Source organism: Heliconius melpomene, chromosome 20, assembly GCF_056956725.1.
Source record: "Heliconius melpomene rosina isolate 202511_hmr_F chromosome 20, ASM5695672v1, whole genome shotgun sequence".
Lineage (NCBI taxonomy): Eukaryota > Metazoa > Arthropoda > Insecta > Lepidoptera > Nymphalidae > Heliconius > Heliconius melpomene.
This window is the reverse complement of record NC_140408.1, coordinates 10963977-10984067: the sequence shown is the minus strand read 5'-3', so window position 1 is coordinate 10984067 and position 20091 is coordinate 10963977. Positions and strand designations below refer to the sequence as shown.

At 34.8% G+C, this 20091-nt stretch overlaps 2 protein-coding genes across 4 annotated transcripts in view; one reads left to right on the top strand and one right to left on the bottom strand.

The window, feature by feature from the left end:
• The window catches only part of sprt (PDZ domain-containing protein sprite), a 56116-nt gene extending 48109 nt beyond the window's left edge, over positions 1-8007 (top strand). For both annotated transcript variants that reach the window (XM_085205066.1, XM_085205067.1), the window contains exons 8-11: positions 2001-2135; positions 3242-3374; positions 3655-3816; positions 4948-8007. In XM_085205066.1, the coding sequence (XP_085061192.1) occupies positions 2001-2135; positions 3242-3374; positions 3655-3816; positions 4948-6204 (1687 nt within the window). In that variant the 3' untranslated portion in view covers positions 6205-8007. The remainder of the gene's footprint in view (positions 1-2000; positions 2136-3241; positions 3375-3654; positions 3817-4947) is intronic.
• LOC146527975 (uncharacterized) lies at positions 6934-19976 on the bottom strand. Of its 2 annotated transcripts, none has more exons than XM_085205068.1 (9): positions 19488-19976; positions 18256-18488; positions 15869-15972; positions 15283-15436; positions 12171-12341; positions 11302-11843; positions 10761-11037; positions 9841-10075; positions 6934-9022 (listed from the first exon to the last, which is right to left on the bottom strand). In XM_085205068.1, the coding sequence occupies exons 1-9, from the start codon at positions 19694-19696 to the stop codon at positions 8989-8991; spliced, it is 1959 nt and encodes a 652-aa protein (XP_085061194.1). In that variant the 5' UTR covers positions 19697-19976; the 3' UTR covers positions 6934-8988. The 2 variants fall into 2 exon arrangements, with proteins under 2 accessions (XP_085061194.1, XP_085061195.1); XM_085205069.1 differs by having other exon boundaries at positions 18256-18565; positions 19488-19627.
• Between the last annotated feature and the right edge of the window lie 115 nt (positions 19977-20091).

Here is a 20091-nt window from a genome sequence, read left to right as displayed (position 1 = left end):
ACAAAGGTATAACTAATATGAGTATTGAGGTCGGAGGTGGTGCAGAGGCACAGGCGTGCGACCGCCAACACCACAGGTTGTGGGTGCGATTCCCAATCGTGGTTTTATATAATATTTGAATTTCCTCACTCTGGCAACGAAGCAGCCGCGGCGTTGAGGTCCGCCACTCACCTCAACGCCGCGACCCAGTTCATATTGAAAACTCTCAGATAATGCTACAAGAACATATCTATAAATAAATAACCATAAATTGTAAATAATTATGTCCGTTTTTCAAAATCACATTTGGTCTTCTTCTTCTTCTTCCTGGCATTAATCCCGGCTATCACCAGGGTCTGCCCTCCTACTCGACCTACTCCACTTTGCACGATCTTTTGCGTCCTCGGTGGTTAGACCATTGGCTCTCATGTCCTGCATCACGATATCCAACCAGCGCTTCCTTGGGCGTCCGGGAGGTCGCGCCCCAGGAACAGGTATTCAAAATCACATTTGGTATTAAAATTTTTTACTTGATTATTACTATGAGAATTTCATCAGAAAATAATAATAATTAGGTACACCTATAAATTCAGTCAGTAAAATAACAATAGTTCAGGAACTTACAGATCTAACAGCTCGTCCAATAAATAATAAGCACAAGGGCAATTGTTAGCACACGTGAGCAAGGTTTACAACCTGAACTTAGGCCCTGAGAATAGGTCGTAGGTGTTCCATACAATACCTAGGCGTTAGGGTGGATATGATATTAATATATTTACGTAATGGATGTGGGAGCGACCTACACACACTTTCAACACAATTTGTAAGTTGTCATTGATTAATATATCGTTTATTTTACAAATTTTAAATAAATAAGTAAGACCAAGTATATTTTTTTATATTTTTTATCTATTACTATAATATAATATAGATATATATACTATAATATAATATAGAAATATAAACGTAAATAAATATTTCACTTCCTCGAGTGGGCATCGAACCCACTACCGTCGCGTTGCAGTCACTCCCTTATGCGTGCGTATTACTCTCCCTCTCTTATGCCTGTTATTACTTAGGTAATATAAAAAAAATATCCATCAATACCACCTAGCATGGTCAACCAACGGTCAGCGAACCGTGCCCCGAGCGCCCTCGCCCGTGACGCTATCTAACTACATATCATAACTACCGAGTACCGACACCTCGGGCCTGGACCGTGAGGGCTCACGGTCACTGCACCTAGGCCCTGGCCCTTACGGCGACCTACGAATAATACCGCCGCTAGTGGTAGTATTGGAATGTTTATATACTAAAAGTCTTGAAGGAGACACCATCACATTGTGTCGTATTGCGAAGTATCTATATTTCTATACTAGTTTAATATTATAGATATATTAAAAGTTTGTTTGGTTATAGCCGCTAATCTCAGGAACAATCAACATACAACTTATATAGTGTCAGATTACCATCAGATTCCACAGTTCTCAGTCATTACCATTGAAGTAGGGGGCGAAGTCGCAAGTAAAAGCGAGTTTAGTTTGCGGTTCTTTGATTTGTGCTCAACACCCATATTTACTTCATGCCGGTCGGGTTCAATGACCAAAGAACACTCCTCCAACTTGCGTCCACTTTAATATCTTAAATTTTAAATTACTAAATATGCTAACACATGTATGCTATCACCATTACTGTACCCAAGTAACGTGTGTTCGTAGTATCAGAACTTTGAGCTTCACGTATGTTGCAGGGTAGGCGGAGAGAGCCTAGTGTTAAGACACTCCGCTCCCCATTTTCCGCCAAATCTTGAAGGCATTGCGTGTTGAGTGGTGGAATTCACCACTCACAGCCGCACTTTGCCTCGACACCAGAGCGAAGAAGTGAAAATATTTATTTTGCTCGAGTGGGAATCGAACCCTCAACCTGTCGCATTTACAGTCGCAAGACGTATCATCTATTGAGTTAACAAATTATACAAATTTTACAAAATTAAACAAATTATAATTATGTTTTTCCCTCAGCACGGTACGGGAGTGTGGCGGCACTGCGGTCTTACTGTCCGCGGACGTCCGCGAGGGCGCTTGGAACGCGGTGATACGCGGTACTGGCGCGGTGGTGGACTGGAGCGAAAACCCCGCTGTTAAAACTGGAGACAGGTATTTATACTATTGAGTTTCTGTATATAGAAAAACATTTATAATATAAGGAAATATAAAATGCTATGCGGGAAAAAGCAGATTTTTGCTGGCAAGCAAAGAAACCTTATTGTTAAGCGTGTTCCTAACTTTGCAGCCCTATTTGTCAAACGCTAGTTGAGTGGCGTAACTCTACGCCGCACTTCTCACCTGAACGTGGAAATGAAAATAGTTTAAAGCCACATATTACTATGTAATTTTACTAACAGAAAACATATATAGGCTGCTAAATGCTATTAAAGTACAGCTGGATTAACTGTGTCATATTAAAAGAAATACCGCAGTCGTTAAACCGCCCATATTAAACAAGATTATAGGTTTCGTGCAATTGTACTTCATTTTATTTTAAGTAAATACTATAAATTTAAGAGATTATATTAACATGAACGACCGACCTTTACAGTATCATGCTAAGGGCGGGTAATCCTGGATACGAGTAGGTACATATGCCTGCCATATATTGTAAGAAATATTCCAGGACGTTATTACAAAGTGAATCTTTATTACTGATAGCACTGACCGTATAATTTATTTACCTAGCCAAAGCGAGGGCGGGACTCTGATAGAATATGAAATAAATGAATAGCCATCTTAGAGCCAGCATGCTATAAGTGCTTTGAATGTAATCAAATGAACGCCCCCGTGACGTAGTTGAGAAGAGTTTGGAAGGCGCGATGACTGTGGATTCGATTTCCACTGAGGTAAATTATACAAATGTAGCCGTCGTCGGTTATCCTCACACCACGCGCAATATCTCTACATAGGCGGAAAGTAGAAAACAAAGTGACATAACACTAAATTATTTGTGCCGACCCTGTACAGTGTACATGCAAGAGAAGAGTTTATTGCTATACTAGCAGCCCCTCTATCCATTTCAGTCAAAAATACTAAATGTACCTACAGACAAAATATTTTTACTGATTTATTATATATAAAGAAGAGATTACTTAACTTAAATAAACAGATAACAAATAACCAATAACAATTTTTAAGACACGTTATCAAAGAATACAACGCATTTATAATTTATATTTGACATTAAAACAAAAAATAATTGCCATTTCCAGAATCCTAGAAGTAAACGGCACGTCGACGCTAAGTTGCAACCAGGAGGTGTTGCGTCGGGCCGCCTCTATGTCACCAAATCGCTTAGTATTACTTCGCGGACAGTCTTCGCCTCCAGTGCCTGCTTTCACTCAAGTATCTATTCATATTTCTATATATAATTTACTTTCATAAGATTTAACTCATAAAATAGCAATTAATGGAAATTCTCCTTAGATTTTAAAATAGACATTTTTTATTTTAATTTGAAAATATACATAAGCCGTTATATAAAATCTTACTTCTCATATGGTGCAACAATCACATCCTAATCGAGACATCGCGTGTAAAGCGAAAATAATTCGTTTCTCTTTTTCCATTTTTTATTTACATATATTAAACATCTATTATATATTTATTATTATTTACATTACAGAACGAAGCGGTCTCCCTACGAGCAGAACTAGGTGCTCTACGAACCGCAGCAGAAGACGCCGAGAAGGCCAAAGAGGGGCTAAGATCTGACAACACGCGTCTCACGCACCGTATATCGTACCTCGAGGAACAAGTTGCTGAACTGTTATCTGTACATACACAGGTATAAACTGTTATATAACCTGTGTTCTATTAATGAGATGTTAAGACACTCGTTTACCATTTTCCCTCCACTTGAGACATTGTGTATGTAGATTTGCGAAACTCAATGTAGTGTTTTGTCTTACCAGAGAAAACAAATTAAAATAATTAAAAAAAGACGAAGGCATTGCGTGTTGAGTGACGGAACTTAACGCCGCGCTTAGCTTCGTTACCAGAGCGAAATATTAAATATTTCACTCGTTCTAGTCAGAACCGAACTCACACCCCATAGTCGCCCCGAGCCATAACATGCGACGGCGCATAATATAAACAATAAACGCACTAGCGGCGTTAGGGTAGGGCGAGGCTGGGCGACCGCCCAGGGGCGCCGGATAAAAAGGGCGCCGTAGATGCCCGTTTAGGGCGCTTTGCTTTGCGCAAAGATGTCTCCTCGCTGCAGTGGCGTAGCTAGAGTATTTGCTTAGGGGTTTGACTTGATGCCCTTTAGAATGGTCTAAGATCTAAAAAAAAAACGAAGTCATCGTCGTCTTTGATATCTAAAAGAAAAAAACAAAGTGATCTTAACAACTTTGAAAATAAAATTGCAGAAAACATAAACTTTGAATGCCTAATAAAAGAGTTCGCAGATAGAAACGCTAGAAGAAGTGAAATTTTATTACTTTTTGTCATTATTTTTTTTTAAATAGATGGTTATTTCGTTGTACCCATTCCCTTTTTTATATATTATTGAAATGTAGTTAGGGGGCGCCGAAAAAATTTCGCCCAGGGCGCCGGTAGTGCTAAAACCGGCACTGAATAAACGCATATCATTTTTAACAGTCTACCTACCTAAACCTATTTAATTATATAATTTGATTGTAAATAAAATCAATCTGCATGATTATAGTAGTATTAAAAAATATTGGACTGTTTTAATTAAATTTAGTTTCTAAGGATTATATAGAATACCGAAATTTACACCAGAAAAAAGTTATTGCTTTATAAAATCCACCTACAAATAGAGTTAATCAATGAAGATAATTAGAAAATATCACTTAGTAATAATATTAGCTAATTAAAATAGAATAATCTTTTTAAGGGTCATTAAATCAACCATATTTCGTAAATATAAATATAAAACTTCACTTTACAGCTACACCCAGTAAGCAGTAACGACAGCTGTATTACAGTGAACAAAACAAAGAAGAACGTCACAAATATCAACATAACCTCAGAACCGGCCAAAGCGAGTCCCAAGTCGGAAGTACAAGTGTTCCAAAAGGGACCAGACATTACCGCCATCGTAGCCAAGCTGCCTGGACTCGATAGTGGAGAAACAAATTTACCTATAGTGAGGCCAAGATCTAATGCATCAGGAGCTTCCTCTAGACTAGCAATATCCCCAAGGACTTCCCCAACTCCTAACAGAAGGTCTCACAGTTCCCACAGTTTAGAACACCGGACAGGTCGAATGCGCCACTCCCTCTCCCACCACTGCATCCACGACTACACCACAGAAACAGATGCCGCCATCAGGATGATAGAACGAAATCAAAGACACATGGAAAAACAACGGCTTAAAGATCGATATAACAGGTCCAAAGATGAGCAATTCAGGTCGGACAGCGACTTGGACGCGAAGGAAATACAATCAAACTCCTGCGAGCGTCGGAACGAGATCAAAAAGGCCGCAGAAAGAATAGAAGAAAGTATAAAAAAGACGAACTGGGCGGAGAGAAAGACATTGTCAATAATTGAACAATTAAAACGATCGCAACGTCTCCGTAAGATGAAAAAAAACGAAAGTGTCGAGAATATTCAATTGGAAACAGAGAAGAACTACGTTTACAACAGAATAGATGGTAAAGTATTGGAAAACGCGCACAAATCTAGCAGACGCTCATCTAAGCACTCTCGGAGCGCTAAATCATCGGAATTCGAGTCAGAATGTTCAGATTTCCCCAACGGAGACATCTACAGCAGCTCACCGCGCCTCGACTACGGATCCGAGAGCTGTTCCAGACTTAGCCACTATATAAAAAATGAGGATGAAATAAAAACACGACCAACTCCACCGCGAAAGCCTCTTAGACTATCTCTTCACAAAGCTCGAAGCGCACATTCATTAATAAACGGCAGTGAATCAGAAACGAATAGCCGACCGCCATCACAGAACGACGTGAACATGTCCAAGAGGCCCGTCAAAAGGAGTCACGCAGCGGACAGGTGGGTGCGAGAAAGAGTGCGTGACGGGGGTCGCGCTACCCCCCGACCCGCACGAAAGGCACTCAATGGTCTGACTTCAGCCCCCTCACACCCCGCACCCTCTACGCCGGCCGCTGATGACCTCTACTCAGAAACAATGCATGTCAGAGTTAACGGCAAAGTGCACTCTGGGAAATGGTGTTAGCATGTTGATTGTGGGATGATGACTATAAGTGCGAATTTGAATCATTAAGACTTTGTATTGATAAAAAAATAATTAATAATTAAAAAAATATAAATAATTAGTAATTACAGATAAAACATAGATTTATAATTATGTATGTATAAAAAACAGATGACAGATGTCAATTGAGGCTTTATTTTTATAGTGAATCTGTAATTTAAAGGCAAATGTACATAAGCAGAGCACCCACCGGGAAATACTCACCTGTAAATGTATTTATAAATAAACGTATTATGAACTCAGCGTTAATTGAGCATTTATTTTCTACCACACAAGTTCCACTTTCCAAATGCTTAACAGTAACAGTATAGGGTAACAAGCAAGTAGGTTGGTTTCTAATAAGACAAAATATTAATTACAAGTTAATAGAGAAATCGTTCAGTAAATACATGTTTAATTAGCTAGATCACTTGTACTACGCTTAATAAGTTCGGATTCTATTCCTACTGCATCTACATATTTTCTATTACTTCAAATCCTACAAATGTAATAGACAAAAGTAGCATTATTATTTTATTGTGAAAATCTCAAGAGATTATTCAAATTTGAACATATCTTATAAATTATATTATATTTTTTTTTATATTTTAGAAAATAAACCAAATTCGATAGCTATAATACAATTAATTTGTGAAGCATTGTGAATATCACACACTTAACCAAATGGGAAAACAATTAAAAGCAAAAACATATAATTGATTATATATTTATTAGTACATTACTTACTATAACTTAGATTATCCAAAGTATAAACGCAACAACTGTAGTGACGTTATATAACCAAATTAATCATATCAACAAAAACCAACAATTTTACTTACAATATATACTATACATAGATATAGATATATTAAACATATCAACTTTTTCATATTGAACGATTATAGTAAAATTTGTAACACTATTGCTTTAACATAGATAAAAAAAAATTATATAAAAATATATTTTAGCAACTATTCTCTTGCTGTAACAGCCAGTTACTTAAACATTAAACCACGTTTCTCACCGAGGATATAATTTGGTGTCTTTTCATTCAAATTTTTATTAGCTTCAAGCATTTAACAATTTAACCAAAGAAAATCTAGTGTGAAGTCATAAGGTGTTCATTAGCGTTGTCAACTCAACATTTCTATTTAGATATTTTTGTATATATAAGTCTTCTCATTATAACAGGAAAGGACCAAAGAATATTGATATCCTAATATAATAATAAAATTTGCACCAACAAACTTAAGACCACTTTAACTATATTAAAGCAATAGTAATACAAGTTTTTATGATCACACCAAGTACTACACAAATTTTAAATTATGACTTTTATCTTTTAATTGAAATGTTAAAAAACATAGAAAAAATGCCATTTCATCTTTGTTTACTAATTTTAGTAATAAAAAGCGAATCACACTCTTCCATCAAAAACTATTTTAAATTAGTAATTTAAAGACGAATAATTCAAAATGTAGACAAAAATTTGTAAAATGTATCTAGTACTTGGTTGTGACGTCAGTAGAACTAACTAGTGACTGTAACACACTAGTCTATTACATACATTAAAATCTAGACTTAATTGTAGGTTTTTTTAACTTCACGCTGTATTCCGTACATAGCGTAGGTAGGCGAGGGAACCTTCCGTTTCCCGCTTTCCGCTATTCAAATTCTAGAAGCATTGAGTGTTGAGTGGCGAAACTCAACGCCGTCTTATGCCTCGTTACCAAAGCGAAGAAAATTGAACCCCGAATGTAGGTTATTTTGTTGACCTAACTTGGCTGGCTTTATATAGAATATTTTCTCATTTTGGGAGACATTTCTTTTTCCCGGAGCACCGTAAGTCTTATAAATTCTTGAAACGATTAACGTAATGCAATATAGTTTTTATATCTAATTATACTAAAGAAACCTAATTTACCGAATAAAAGAACCTATTAATATAACATATCCAGTGAAAAACAACAGCAATCAATAAACTATTTCCTTAATAATTTGATATTAAGGCCACAAATTCCAAACAAATAGACAAAAACAATAGAAAACACTCAATAAATTAGGTTAGTGTGTTACAGCCCTACTTACTTTAATATTTTACATTATATAATTATAATTAACATTGTAGCAACATACAAAATCTTTGTGAAATTTTCGGTCACTGTTCTCACAATGCATTATATGACCTATAAATTATTCTGCTATTTATAAACATCAAATTTATATGAAAAAAAAAAAACAACAATAAATAATATATTTTTATTCAACTTGAAAAGAAAATTTAAAACGGGGAACTCTAAAGATAGCACAGAGAGAGCAGTTAATCTTAACTATAATTAAGTTATTTATAAAAGCAAATGTATGACTCGTAGTAGAGTTGAGTTGAATATAAACCGCAGGATTAGCGAGTAAAAATTTATTAAATTAGTTACGAAGTTAAGTTTAAGTTTGATGCCTTATATTTACATTTATAATGTATGTTTGTAATTGAATTATATAATATCTTTGTACTAGAAGAACTTGAATTAAGTTATTTATGTCAAAAATAATTTCCCACATTAACTTGGTGTTTATAAATAACAAAATAACCAACTTATACATAATAATATAAATGACTCACTATAAATCAGTCCTTTCTAATAAATTTTCAATCTCAGAAACAATAAAAGCTGTCATTACATAACATATTCGTAAATTGTAATCCTACTCGGTTACTATGACACCAAAAGTTGACTTGGACAGTGATTGCTGCTAGAAATTTCTTTAAAACTCGAAGCAACGACCCAAGTTGACGAACCTGGGTGAGAAGAAATAAATATATTAATTTAAATCAAATAAAATATTACTACTTGTAGTAATCCTATTACTAATAAATGTCAATTCATGTAAACTGAATAATAACTATTTCAATTTCTTCTAAATCTATTTTTTTCTTACCTGTTGAGATAAAGAAAAGTCCAATAAAAAATATTACAGGTTCATCCTCAAATTTGTAAGCCAGACCGATTTGAATCTGTAGTTCTTAAAACACAATAACACCTTCCAGTAGCTGTTTCAGTACAGCATGACAATCTAACTTAGAGGATTACTCAAACCAGTAAGAGTATTTGATTACCAGTACCAGTGTTTGATTACCAGTATGGTTACGTGATTACCAGTAGATAAGCCAACATAAACGCGAGCAAAATTTGTGAAATATTATATACACTTTACAACGCCAAACTTAAAAACATGATTTCAGTTATTATTAATAACCATTGCATTAAAAATAAATGTATTTACATTAAATGTGTAATTCATTTATAACATTTTTCTAATCAAACTTATATTTTTATTCGTATTAGTTATTCTCCATACCTTTTATTTGAAATCAAAATAATTTTATAAAGAATAAGTTTGCCTTCGTACATCAAAAATTACGGTCGACGACTCGTGCCCGCTCGTCTCGTTATTAGGTATTTTGAACTTGCTTGCTTGTACATTGTTTATTCATAATGAAAATAATCAAAAGTAAGAAAAGATCGTCAAATCAAAACTGCACAGCCTGTCGCTACGTTTAGGGCGACCACGACTCGTGGACAATACTATACAATATAATGAAAAAACACAACTAACTTTTTAAGCGCATGCGGCAAGGGCAGCTCCCGAACAGCTTGCTTCATCAACACGGACAATCTGACCCTTCTGGCATCACCTCCCCGCGCCTCCCTCCGCTTTCTCCGCGCTAAGTGAGCCCGGGCACACTCTTCTAAATCGGAGCCCCCTTCCGTTTCCCCCGTTTCCGTCTCCGTTTCCCCGGGTTCCGTAGGTTGTGATGGCGTGCGGCGTGGTGATCCGCATCCGGCTAGAACTGTTGTGTAAATATATTTAATGAATGAAACCTGAGAAAGCCATGAGAAACTAACCAACCGTTCGCGGCTTCGCCCTTTTGTACAATAAAATTATTTGTCTCTTCATCTAAATTTCTTACGTGATCTAATAACATATCATTTTAATTTGATTCTATTACATTGATAATTGCCAAATAATAGACTTTCATAGAGAGATTTGGGATGATTTACCGTTTTATTATATGTATACATGTGAAAATATTAATTAAATATTAGGATAGGCTTTATATGGTGTTATTAGCAGAATAAAAAGTTAATGAATCTCTAATCTATATATATAAAAGGAGATGTTCCTACTGACTGAGGTAAAACGTACGCACAGCCGTAACCGCTGATGGTAGAAACTTGAAATTTGAACAGGGCACCCACTAAGGGATTTTGAAAATTTTTAACCCTAAAGATAGGATGAAGAGGTTGAAAGTTTGCATGGAATTGAAAAAAAATGAAGGAATGGAAAATGGCATTTTTTTTAATTTAGACTTAAGAATATTTCATTGAACACGTGTTTCATAAACAAAACATGGTTTCAATAGGACGAAGACGCCCAAGTCGGCTAGTAGCATTATAAAGTGGAAGAGTTTGTCTGATAAATAACAAGGGAACCAACTAAAAAAAACAAAAATAACTATAAATAAAACCACATACCTGAGGCATTATCAACTCCCGACCGCTCCGACTGATCACTCTCCGACTCACTCTTAGACTTATCCCCTGAAGAGGTACTGGGGGTCATTTCCTCTATACCGCTATCCAGTTTTCTTCTTTTCAGTTTGGTCTTTCCTTCTGTCTCATCTTCTTCTTCTGTTCTACTCTCTTCCCATTCCATTTCTGTTTGTGATGTTGAGGCTTCTTGAGCTATTTTTGGTCCTAAGTCTATTTCTACTTCTGATGGTACACCTGGCAAGTCGGGTCTGGTGAGTCCCTGTTAAAAATGATATAAAGACTTTTGTAACATATTCTAGAATACAAGTAAGCCATTTATCGTGGAGTGTTTGACTAGATTCAAAGTGTAGGTTTAAAATGTTAAATGGTGGAATAGTATGATAGTAAATATTAAGATAATACAATGAGGATGTATGGCGTAACGGCACAAAGTCTGAATATTATATGCTACAGTTGAGTTAAACAGGGACGAGGGTTGAAAAATAATTTTAAGTAGATAAAATAAATAGTAAAGTATACTAACAATACTTCCATGTGCACTATCATCTCCCGACCCTGACGACCTTGGATCTGACAGATCAGCAAGTTCCTCAGAGCTGGTCTGCACCTCCTTATTAGACACAGATGTTTCTCCCTTGTTCTTGTAAAATACCACCCGACATCCGGGGGGTAGCCTTGGATCATCCGGATCATCACTGTGGGGCCTTTTGAGACGCTTGTGTCTAATGTTAGATGACCTATCTGGCCTCTTGCGAGGTCTTGGAGGCCTCGTATCCTCGGAGTCTGAGGTATCACGTGGATGGTCTGATGAGTCGGATCTTGGTTCGGCTTGGTTGTTATTGTCTGTTTGTTCGTCCGTCTCTTCTTCATTCTCATTTTCTTCTTCGTCGCTTTCATTTTCATTTTCGTCTTCTTCGTCGGAAGTGTCGGAATTTGAATCGACTCTGTCGAAGCGTAACGCGTCTGCTAATCGATTGTGCCCCATGCTAATAACTAAACTGAGGAGTGCATTCATTTCGTTGCCGCCACTCTCACTATCCAAGTCGTGAAGGAGGTTTAAGCCCTCTGTAAAAATAATTATTTATCTTATTTACCTATTTTGCATTTATATCATAATTACACAATTATGAATGGATATATCCAAATTTGTATAGTATATGAAGATTTAGCATGTAATTTAAATTAAATGCATCCAAAAAAATTCCAATGTAACCACTGACATTTATATTAATTCTTATTTTATAAATATATTTTACTATTTATTTTACTAACATTAAACTATTTATACGATTTATGTACAAACAATTATTAAGCACACATAATGTAAATAAAAAAGTGTGAAGACATTCTGTTAGCGACTTTTGAGTTGCAAAATCAAAAACCACAACTCACCAACAGCGCTCCCCGGCTCAATAGGTATACATATTCTGCTGGGGCACACGGCGGGCGGCGGCGGTCGCGGCACCTCGCGCAAATGCGGATGGCGGCGCAGAACGCCAAGCCGCATGGCACGGCGCACAACCGCGCGGGCGAGCAGCTGCAACTGGACTGGGGATTGATCATCTGTAGAAGGGAACGAGTTAATATATTATGATATTGTTGAAGTGGATGTTTCTCGTTGCATCCTTTCAATTAGTATTCAAATGTTCATTTATCTGAAACACATCATATTTTCTGTGTCACTGTAATTTATGGTGCCAATGACATATTTTGTATACAGCTGTGTTGTTTTAAATTATCCACCACCACTTTAAAATTAACAAGTAAGTGCGTCACACAAAATTCAGGTATGGATAAAAATTGTGAAATTTAAAAAAATCCAAAAATGGGTTTAAAATATTTTACTCAATATGCTGTTCCCGTAAAAGGAGCGCTGACGCTTCACCTGTATAGCGGAATATTTTGCTTTAGTTCGTTGACCACACGACGGTGGTTCGACGGTGGTTTCGATTCCTATTTGGGGTGACAAATTATTTATATTTAATATTTTTATTTTCTCGTTCTGGTAACGAGGCAAAGCGTGGCGTTGTTTCGATACATAATGCTTCCACAATTCGGCGGAAAGTAGGGAATGAAAGTATCTAATGGGAAACGGAGTGTCTTAATGGTTAAACTAGGTTCCCGGGTTCACTCTGTCTAAGCTGCTATGTGCGGGATTTAGAATTAAACCCCTAAAAAGATGTATGTTTTGCTTTAAGATTAAAACATTATTCAACACCACCCATATGGAAATATGCTATCATAATATATGTATGTATAAGTAATGATGTTTAACCCTTTCACGACTACGGGGACACATTTGTCCCAGTTGAAAAAACTGAGGGTAGTTACAAAAAAAGAAACAGATATGCGTTATTGTATGTCAATTAGTTTCTTAAAGTACCTTTTTGTTATTTGAATATAGTAAATTAGCTACCCAACCATCACATTTTGATTTATCATCATAGAAAAGTGGCTGTTTGCTTCGCGCAAAATTCCTTTACTTCAGAAAAGTATTTCTCGGCATAAAAGTAAAGTTTAACGATTTACTTCCTAAAATATTTATTCAGTGGTAAGTATTTATTCATTTTGTGCACATAAAATACATTTTTTTATGTTATGTACTTGTATAAGTCGTCGCAAACCTAAAGGGATGCCAGTGTCCCTGTGGTCTATGAAGGAGATATTTTGCACATAAAGTTCGTTGCAAAAAAATTCATTATTATCCTAAATAATTTATTATTTGTGGAATTTTTGAACTCAAAGAAGATGAAATTTGACATATTTTGACGGGAGATAATAGTGACGATGAAGACAATTTACTGCTCGACGAAGAAGCTGAAAAACTATTGACACAGGATGATGACTAAGGCGTACTTGATGTTGAGATTGAAGACACAACATTGCACCATCCAGAAATAAAAAATAAATCACCTGAGCCTTCAACTTCTGCTACAAATTCTACCAAAGTATAAAAAAGCAGCAGTCTACCTGATTTTAAGTGGAGGATGAGAACATACATTCCAAATGTTTTTTCAAATATAGAGTAACGATTTAGAAAGGTGCAAATTTGTCAAGATACTGAAAACAATAATTTGATCCCTTTTGATATATTTGTTTCTACAACATTTTTTTGTATTTTAGTTCAAATGATAGTAACAACATCAATGCGATACGCTCACCAAAATTTTTAATTGAAATAGATGAGATGAAAGCTTTTCTTGGAATGAATTTTGTTATGGGCTATCATGTTTTACCATCTTTGAGAGATTATTGGGCTACAGAGCCAGATATGGCGGTACCTTTTATTTCAAATATTATGCCACAGGCTCGATTTGAAGGCATACGTAAAAATCTACATTTTTGTAATAATGAAATAGTAAGAGAACCTACTAGCCGAAACTTTGATCGAGCATATAAAATTAGGCCCAGGATAACACATTTGAATGCATCGTTACAAAGTGCTCTCAATATTAGGTTTACAATGAAAAGAACCTGGAAGGAAGTCTTTTGCCCAGCCTACGGTTTAGGCAAGTCGTAGCTCGGAGATTAGTCAACGGCGTTACTCGTCCAGACACAGAGATGTTCTTACTTCTAAAGCAAGTGCTGTACGAAAGTCTATAAAGCGCCAGTTACCACTACATCCAATGGGAAAGGCCAGTGCCAGAAAGAGATGCGTAAATTGTGCCAAGATTAAAAGAGGAAAACCGTACAAATAATACTTGTTCTATTTGTAAAGTTCATCTTTGCTATACAAATGAAAGAAATTGTTTCGCTTACTTTCATAACCAGTAAAGTTTAGTAAATTGATTATTTAGGTAAAGTAATTATATTATTCCATTAAAAAATAAGAATACGTGTAATAATAATAGCGATTTGTGTTATTAAAACCTCTAGTTAATTTATAATTAATGTAATTATAAAGATGATTTTTATGGTAAAAAATTACCTCTTACGACCGAAGGGACAACTGTGTCCCATAAAAAAACTCAAAAAGTAAAAGAAATTTTAATTTTTTTATTTAAAAATATGTTTTTTAGATCGATAATTAACTATTTTAAACAGTTAAAATAATTACAATACCTCTCAAAACCTTATGGTCCTGAAAGGGTTAAAACACTACTTTTGTGAGTTCAAATCAAAATCATAACCAAATTCTTGCTATCATTATGCCCAAGCCACCATAATTATTTAATAACCTGATTTAAATTGTATACAAGGTGGAATTGTCAGCGCCACTTTAAATGAAACCACAGTTTTAACTACTCTATAAAAATTAATTGTAAAATATAACATAAACACGTACACACTTACCTGTCAAAGCGGCAACGGCGCACACGTATGTGTGCGTCACACGAAATACCGGTATGGATAAAAATTGTGAAATGAAAAAAAAACTTACGTCCAATCTGTTGAAGTATGTACCTTGATTAATGTCTTTAGTTCTGGGTTTGAAATATTTTACCCTATATGCAGTTTCAGTAAATGGAGCGCTGTCTCTTCCACCCTGTATATCATTACATACCAAGTTTAAGTTGTGCCGCAGTCTCTTCGCCTGTCGGCGCACGGAGCGTTGTGGAGGGCACGTTGATCAAATTACGAGATGTCCACTTGTTTTCTTCCACGCGACGGATTTTTAACATGGTGTCGCCTACTGGCATCACTAGGATACCTCCAACCTAGATAAACGATCACAATATGTTTAAAAACTTTAAAAAACAAACAAGTTCATGTTATGAAAGTATTGTATTGCCTATTTACATTAAGTAATTGCGAGAAAGAGTTATACAGATAAAGCTAAGAAAATCGTATTAAAACGTAATAATACACAATTCGACTTCATATGGTTGATAAGAAACTATGAATTGGTTTTATTAAAATCTAACCACTAATCCATAAGTCATACGTACATACATACATCTTGTCTCTAACAACGACGCTCATTATATTATTATCAGAGCGAAGAAAATGAAAATATTAAATAATATACCGTTTGCCCCCGTTTAATTGTTTTATTTACCGCTTTCTTATTTCGCGTTAACAGTCAGACTTCCACTACACCAAATAGAGTAGAATGCAGTTATTTACATATAAAACTATTTAAACCATACCTTAACAAGTCTCTTTAAGTAAGTCTGATGTTCTTCTGGGCAGCCAGCGCCGCAGTACACGCGGTCGTAGGCAGCAGTGTTCGGTGATAGACATAAGCCATTACCTATAAACATTATATATATTATATTGCCTTCCTTTTAATCTGACAAAGAGAATCTACTGTTAACACAAAGTTCTTCAATACTCGAAATTCGCCACTTAATTCTTATGTTACAATATACCTATTCCACTAAGTTTTTCTGAATGAATGGTGGGAAATTGTGGGTGCCAAAGATACCGCAATGTGCAATTTGGTGTTACAGAGTCAAAGGTATTTTATGATATGTAAATATTCCTAAGCCCACTTGTTTAGCATCTTCAATTTTTTCTTAACTTCTGTGACTAAATCATTTGTTGCTCATAAAGTTTTTGAACTATTATTAAACTAATAAATACTTATCAAATGTATTTTCTATTGTATTTAACCAGACTATAAAAATAATTAAGAGAGCTTCGAATCCACACCCATCAATTGTAGTCATACTTAGCGATAAAACCGTGCTAAGAATTTAAAGTACCTTATTTACCTAATGGCTGCTAAAGTAACCACCACCGAAATTTCATATTCTCTGATAGTGCTTACCGGTATTGTAAGCGCAAAGAAATTATCAGGTTTTATACTATAACGAAGATCTGGCTGCTTTAGGCACCCTCTCTATAATAAGACCGCGACAGTAAAAAAGCTTCACCCCGAATCAGAATCGAACCCAGAACCATTACTACAGCACAGAGCTACTTACAAAGAACCAAAATGATTACCAAATACACTCACACCACTACGTTAATAGATTAAACCAAAAAAATATGACGATATCTCAACTGACACAGTAAAAAGTCTACATTGTCAATACTATAATCTACTTTCACGTACAAAACACGTCACGCTGCACAATCAACACGTCCATGTTGCGCCACCACTGCGACATATCATTCGAGAAGTTCAAGGGTCTTTTCAATTATTTGGTAACTATTTATTACAAAACAAATTGTTGCCTTAAAAATTATAATTAAATATAAAAATATATTTTCCCGCATAGCGGTGTCGGCGGCGGTCAGAGAGGAGCCAGTGTTGAGACACTCCATTCTGCACTTTCGGCCAGTTTACAAGACATTGTGTATAGAGTGGCGGAACCCTATGTCGCGCTTTGTCATGCCGTTGAAATAATTCAATCCTCTGCGAGGGGATTGAACTCAAAACCATTGTATTACAGTCAGACGCTTGCCCACTACTCCACAAAGAATAACATGTGTGTTATTTTTTAAGGAAATCATATGATAATTAGGTTAGAAAATTGTAACAACATTTTATTAGATAATGATGAAGCTAATCAAAGTGTGTCAAAAATACAATGTTTAAAAAAAGTACTTGTATTATAATATTATAAGCAAGTAGTGCCTAGTAAATACCTCAGTCTCATTGAATATTTTTAAATGCTGTTTAATACCCCAAATAATATTTCTAAATTTAATTACAGCATGTCCTCAATAATTAAAAATCTTAGTTTCAAATAGGGACAGCTATTTGCTCTTATTTATATGTATATAAGAAAATTAAACAAATAGTAAAGATAAGATAGTGATTTTTTTATTGCATATGTTTCTGGCAATCTGCCTAATATGGTATTCTATATAATACCAAATTATGCAGATTGCCGGAAACATTATTTATTTTATACTTGCCTAGGTACTCTGAATGCACCTCAGCCATTTCTATTGATACTATATATAAACTAAGACAACTGCAGCTACAGATTAGCAGCTAGTGGATTTTAGGTGTAGGTTAGGTTATTTATTGTTAAATTTTAGAGTTTTTAACTAACTTGTACTTAAAAACTGCTAAATCTGTAGCTCAATTATAGGAATAAGAATATCTATTTATTTTACACAATGCCGGTGGAACAGCAGGCACTTTATACGATACCTAGAAATTTTATGCATTACCTAGGTCAAGTATGTAATAAACAATAATATGCATATTATTTCATACATTGCCTGCATATGCTAGGTTTTTTATACATTATCAAGGTATTGTATAAAATACTGAAATTATACAGATTGACACATATATGATTGAATGATTAAATAGAACCTAATTATAAATGTAAAAGAAATAATTAATTGTTCTTAGTTTCATGCTTTTTCCTACATATAACAAGGTGGTTCTAGACATACCATATGAAGTGGTGAAACTTGACACCATACATTATATATACCAAGAGCAGGAAATGAAAACAATAATTTAAATATAAATGCAGAAGACATCCTCTGTTCTCTTTGACTATCCTAGTAAAGATAAAATGTGAAGCTAAAAACATATATTTCATTATTAGACAAAATAATCACTTACCAAGAAAAAACTTAGGCATACAGAAATCAAAGTCATCTAAAATAGGTGAATTTTCTCTGAATTGGCCCATTTTCGTAACGGCATATTCAACTACCGCTGGATGCACCTCCACTCCATGGCTAATGCCTGATGTTCCGAGGATCAGGCCAACTAGGGTACTGAAGTAACCGGTTCCAGAGCCAATATTCAGGAAGGACAGGCCTGGGCTCAGGTCCAACCCCTCCATCACCTCACTATTGGGTAATGGAATACACTTAGATATAGAATCATAATATTCCAAGTCTAAGTGTGGGGTCCCCAGGAACACCCCCTGGTTTTGAAAAAAATCAACTAAATGATAATTGACTATCTTCCCATATTAAGAAATAGGGTAAAAAATATTTACCTTGAGTGCAATAACGTAAAATGTTATGACTAATTCATATAATTCATCATCATCATTTTTGAGTTTATATTTAAATAAATCACATGGTTTCATTATTAATGTATGCCACAGTAGCTTTGCCATGTATCTTTAACTTTAAAAGTAACAAATATATGAAGCAAGTTATTTTAAACATCATCATCATTTATATTGAGTATCATAACAAAGTTACATTTAAGTCAAGCAATAGAAATAATAAACAACATAACATGAATACTAAATTCAAACACACATACATGATTACTGAGGAAGATACAAAATAATTGACATCATAATAACACTGTTTGGATGTATTTAAAAAAATGTTTAGATAGAAAGTATAATTTGTGAAATATGTGGGGGTAGTTAAAAAATTTTTTTACATTATTATTTTTAGAATATTCTGTGAAAATTTGGAAGCAATTGAAACTAAACTTCCGGAGATATACTGTTGTAAGTCTCTGCCCTCCGATTAAACTGTGAGCAAAAAAATACTGGACAGCGTTACCTGAGGAAATATACCAACTAATGAAATGAATTTGGTTTTTTTAATTTCAATTGATCCAGTAATGAATTATGTGGTTCACTGCGAATCAACTTTTTTTGAGATGTCTGCGAAGAGCTGTTATTGGCTCATTTTTAAATATTTTTTAATAAAACTTTCACAGAATATTCTTTAAATATCATGTAATTATACTATAATTATAGAAATAAATAAATAATAATTGTATCCTTAAAAAAAATGATTAAAAATATGCTTTTTTTCGGTCGAATTAATCTTACTACCCCCTTAAATTATAATAAGTTGCATTGTTGTTTAGAATCTTACCTATAAATACATGGAGAAGACAAGTGAAGAGGCCCGTTTTTCCAGGCCAAGTCCCTATAGGCCTGATCCCGTGACTCAGGCGTCATAAAATCCGCACGATCCAAAGCGCGAAATACTTTTTCTACCCCCTGCGACCGGATATAATTCCCGGTAATTAAATTGTCTGTTAACTCATTGTTATCCCGCCCTGAACTTATTGCACCACCCATTTTTAATGGTATACAATTATACTTGCACTGTAAACGCAAATTATTTACAACTTCAGTCGATTATATATTATGTGACGTCAGTTGTTTTTTAACATCTTTTGTAACAACTGGCATCAAAGCTAATAATAAATACCCTTCGCTAAACTATTAACGAACATTTAAGTTGACATTATTATATAGAGTTTTTTTACGGATTCGGACAAACTTGTCGTTTAATTTAATGTTATTATTCTTATATATAATTTTATTTTGATAAAATCGATAATTGAAGAAGACCAAAGCAAAATTAGAACACCACAGACAATAAATTGTATAATCCATAAGTTATCATTGTTGACAGAATAAATAAAACTAAAAACAACAAGTTAGGTCGACGCCATAAATTAAGAACTGAA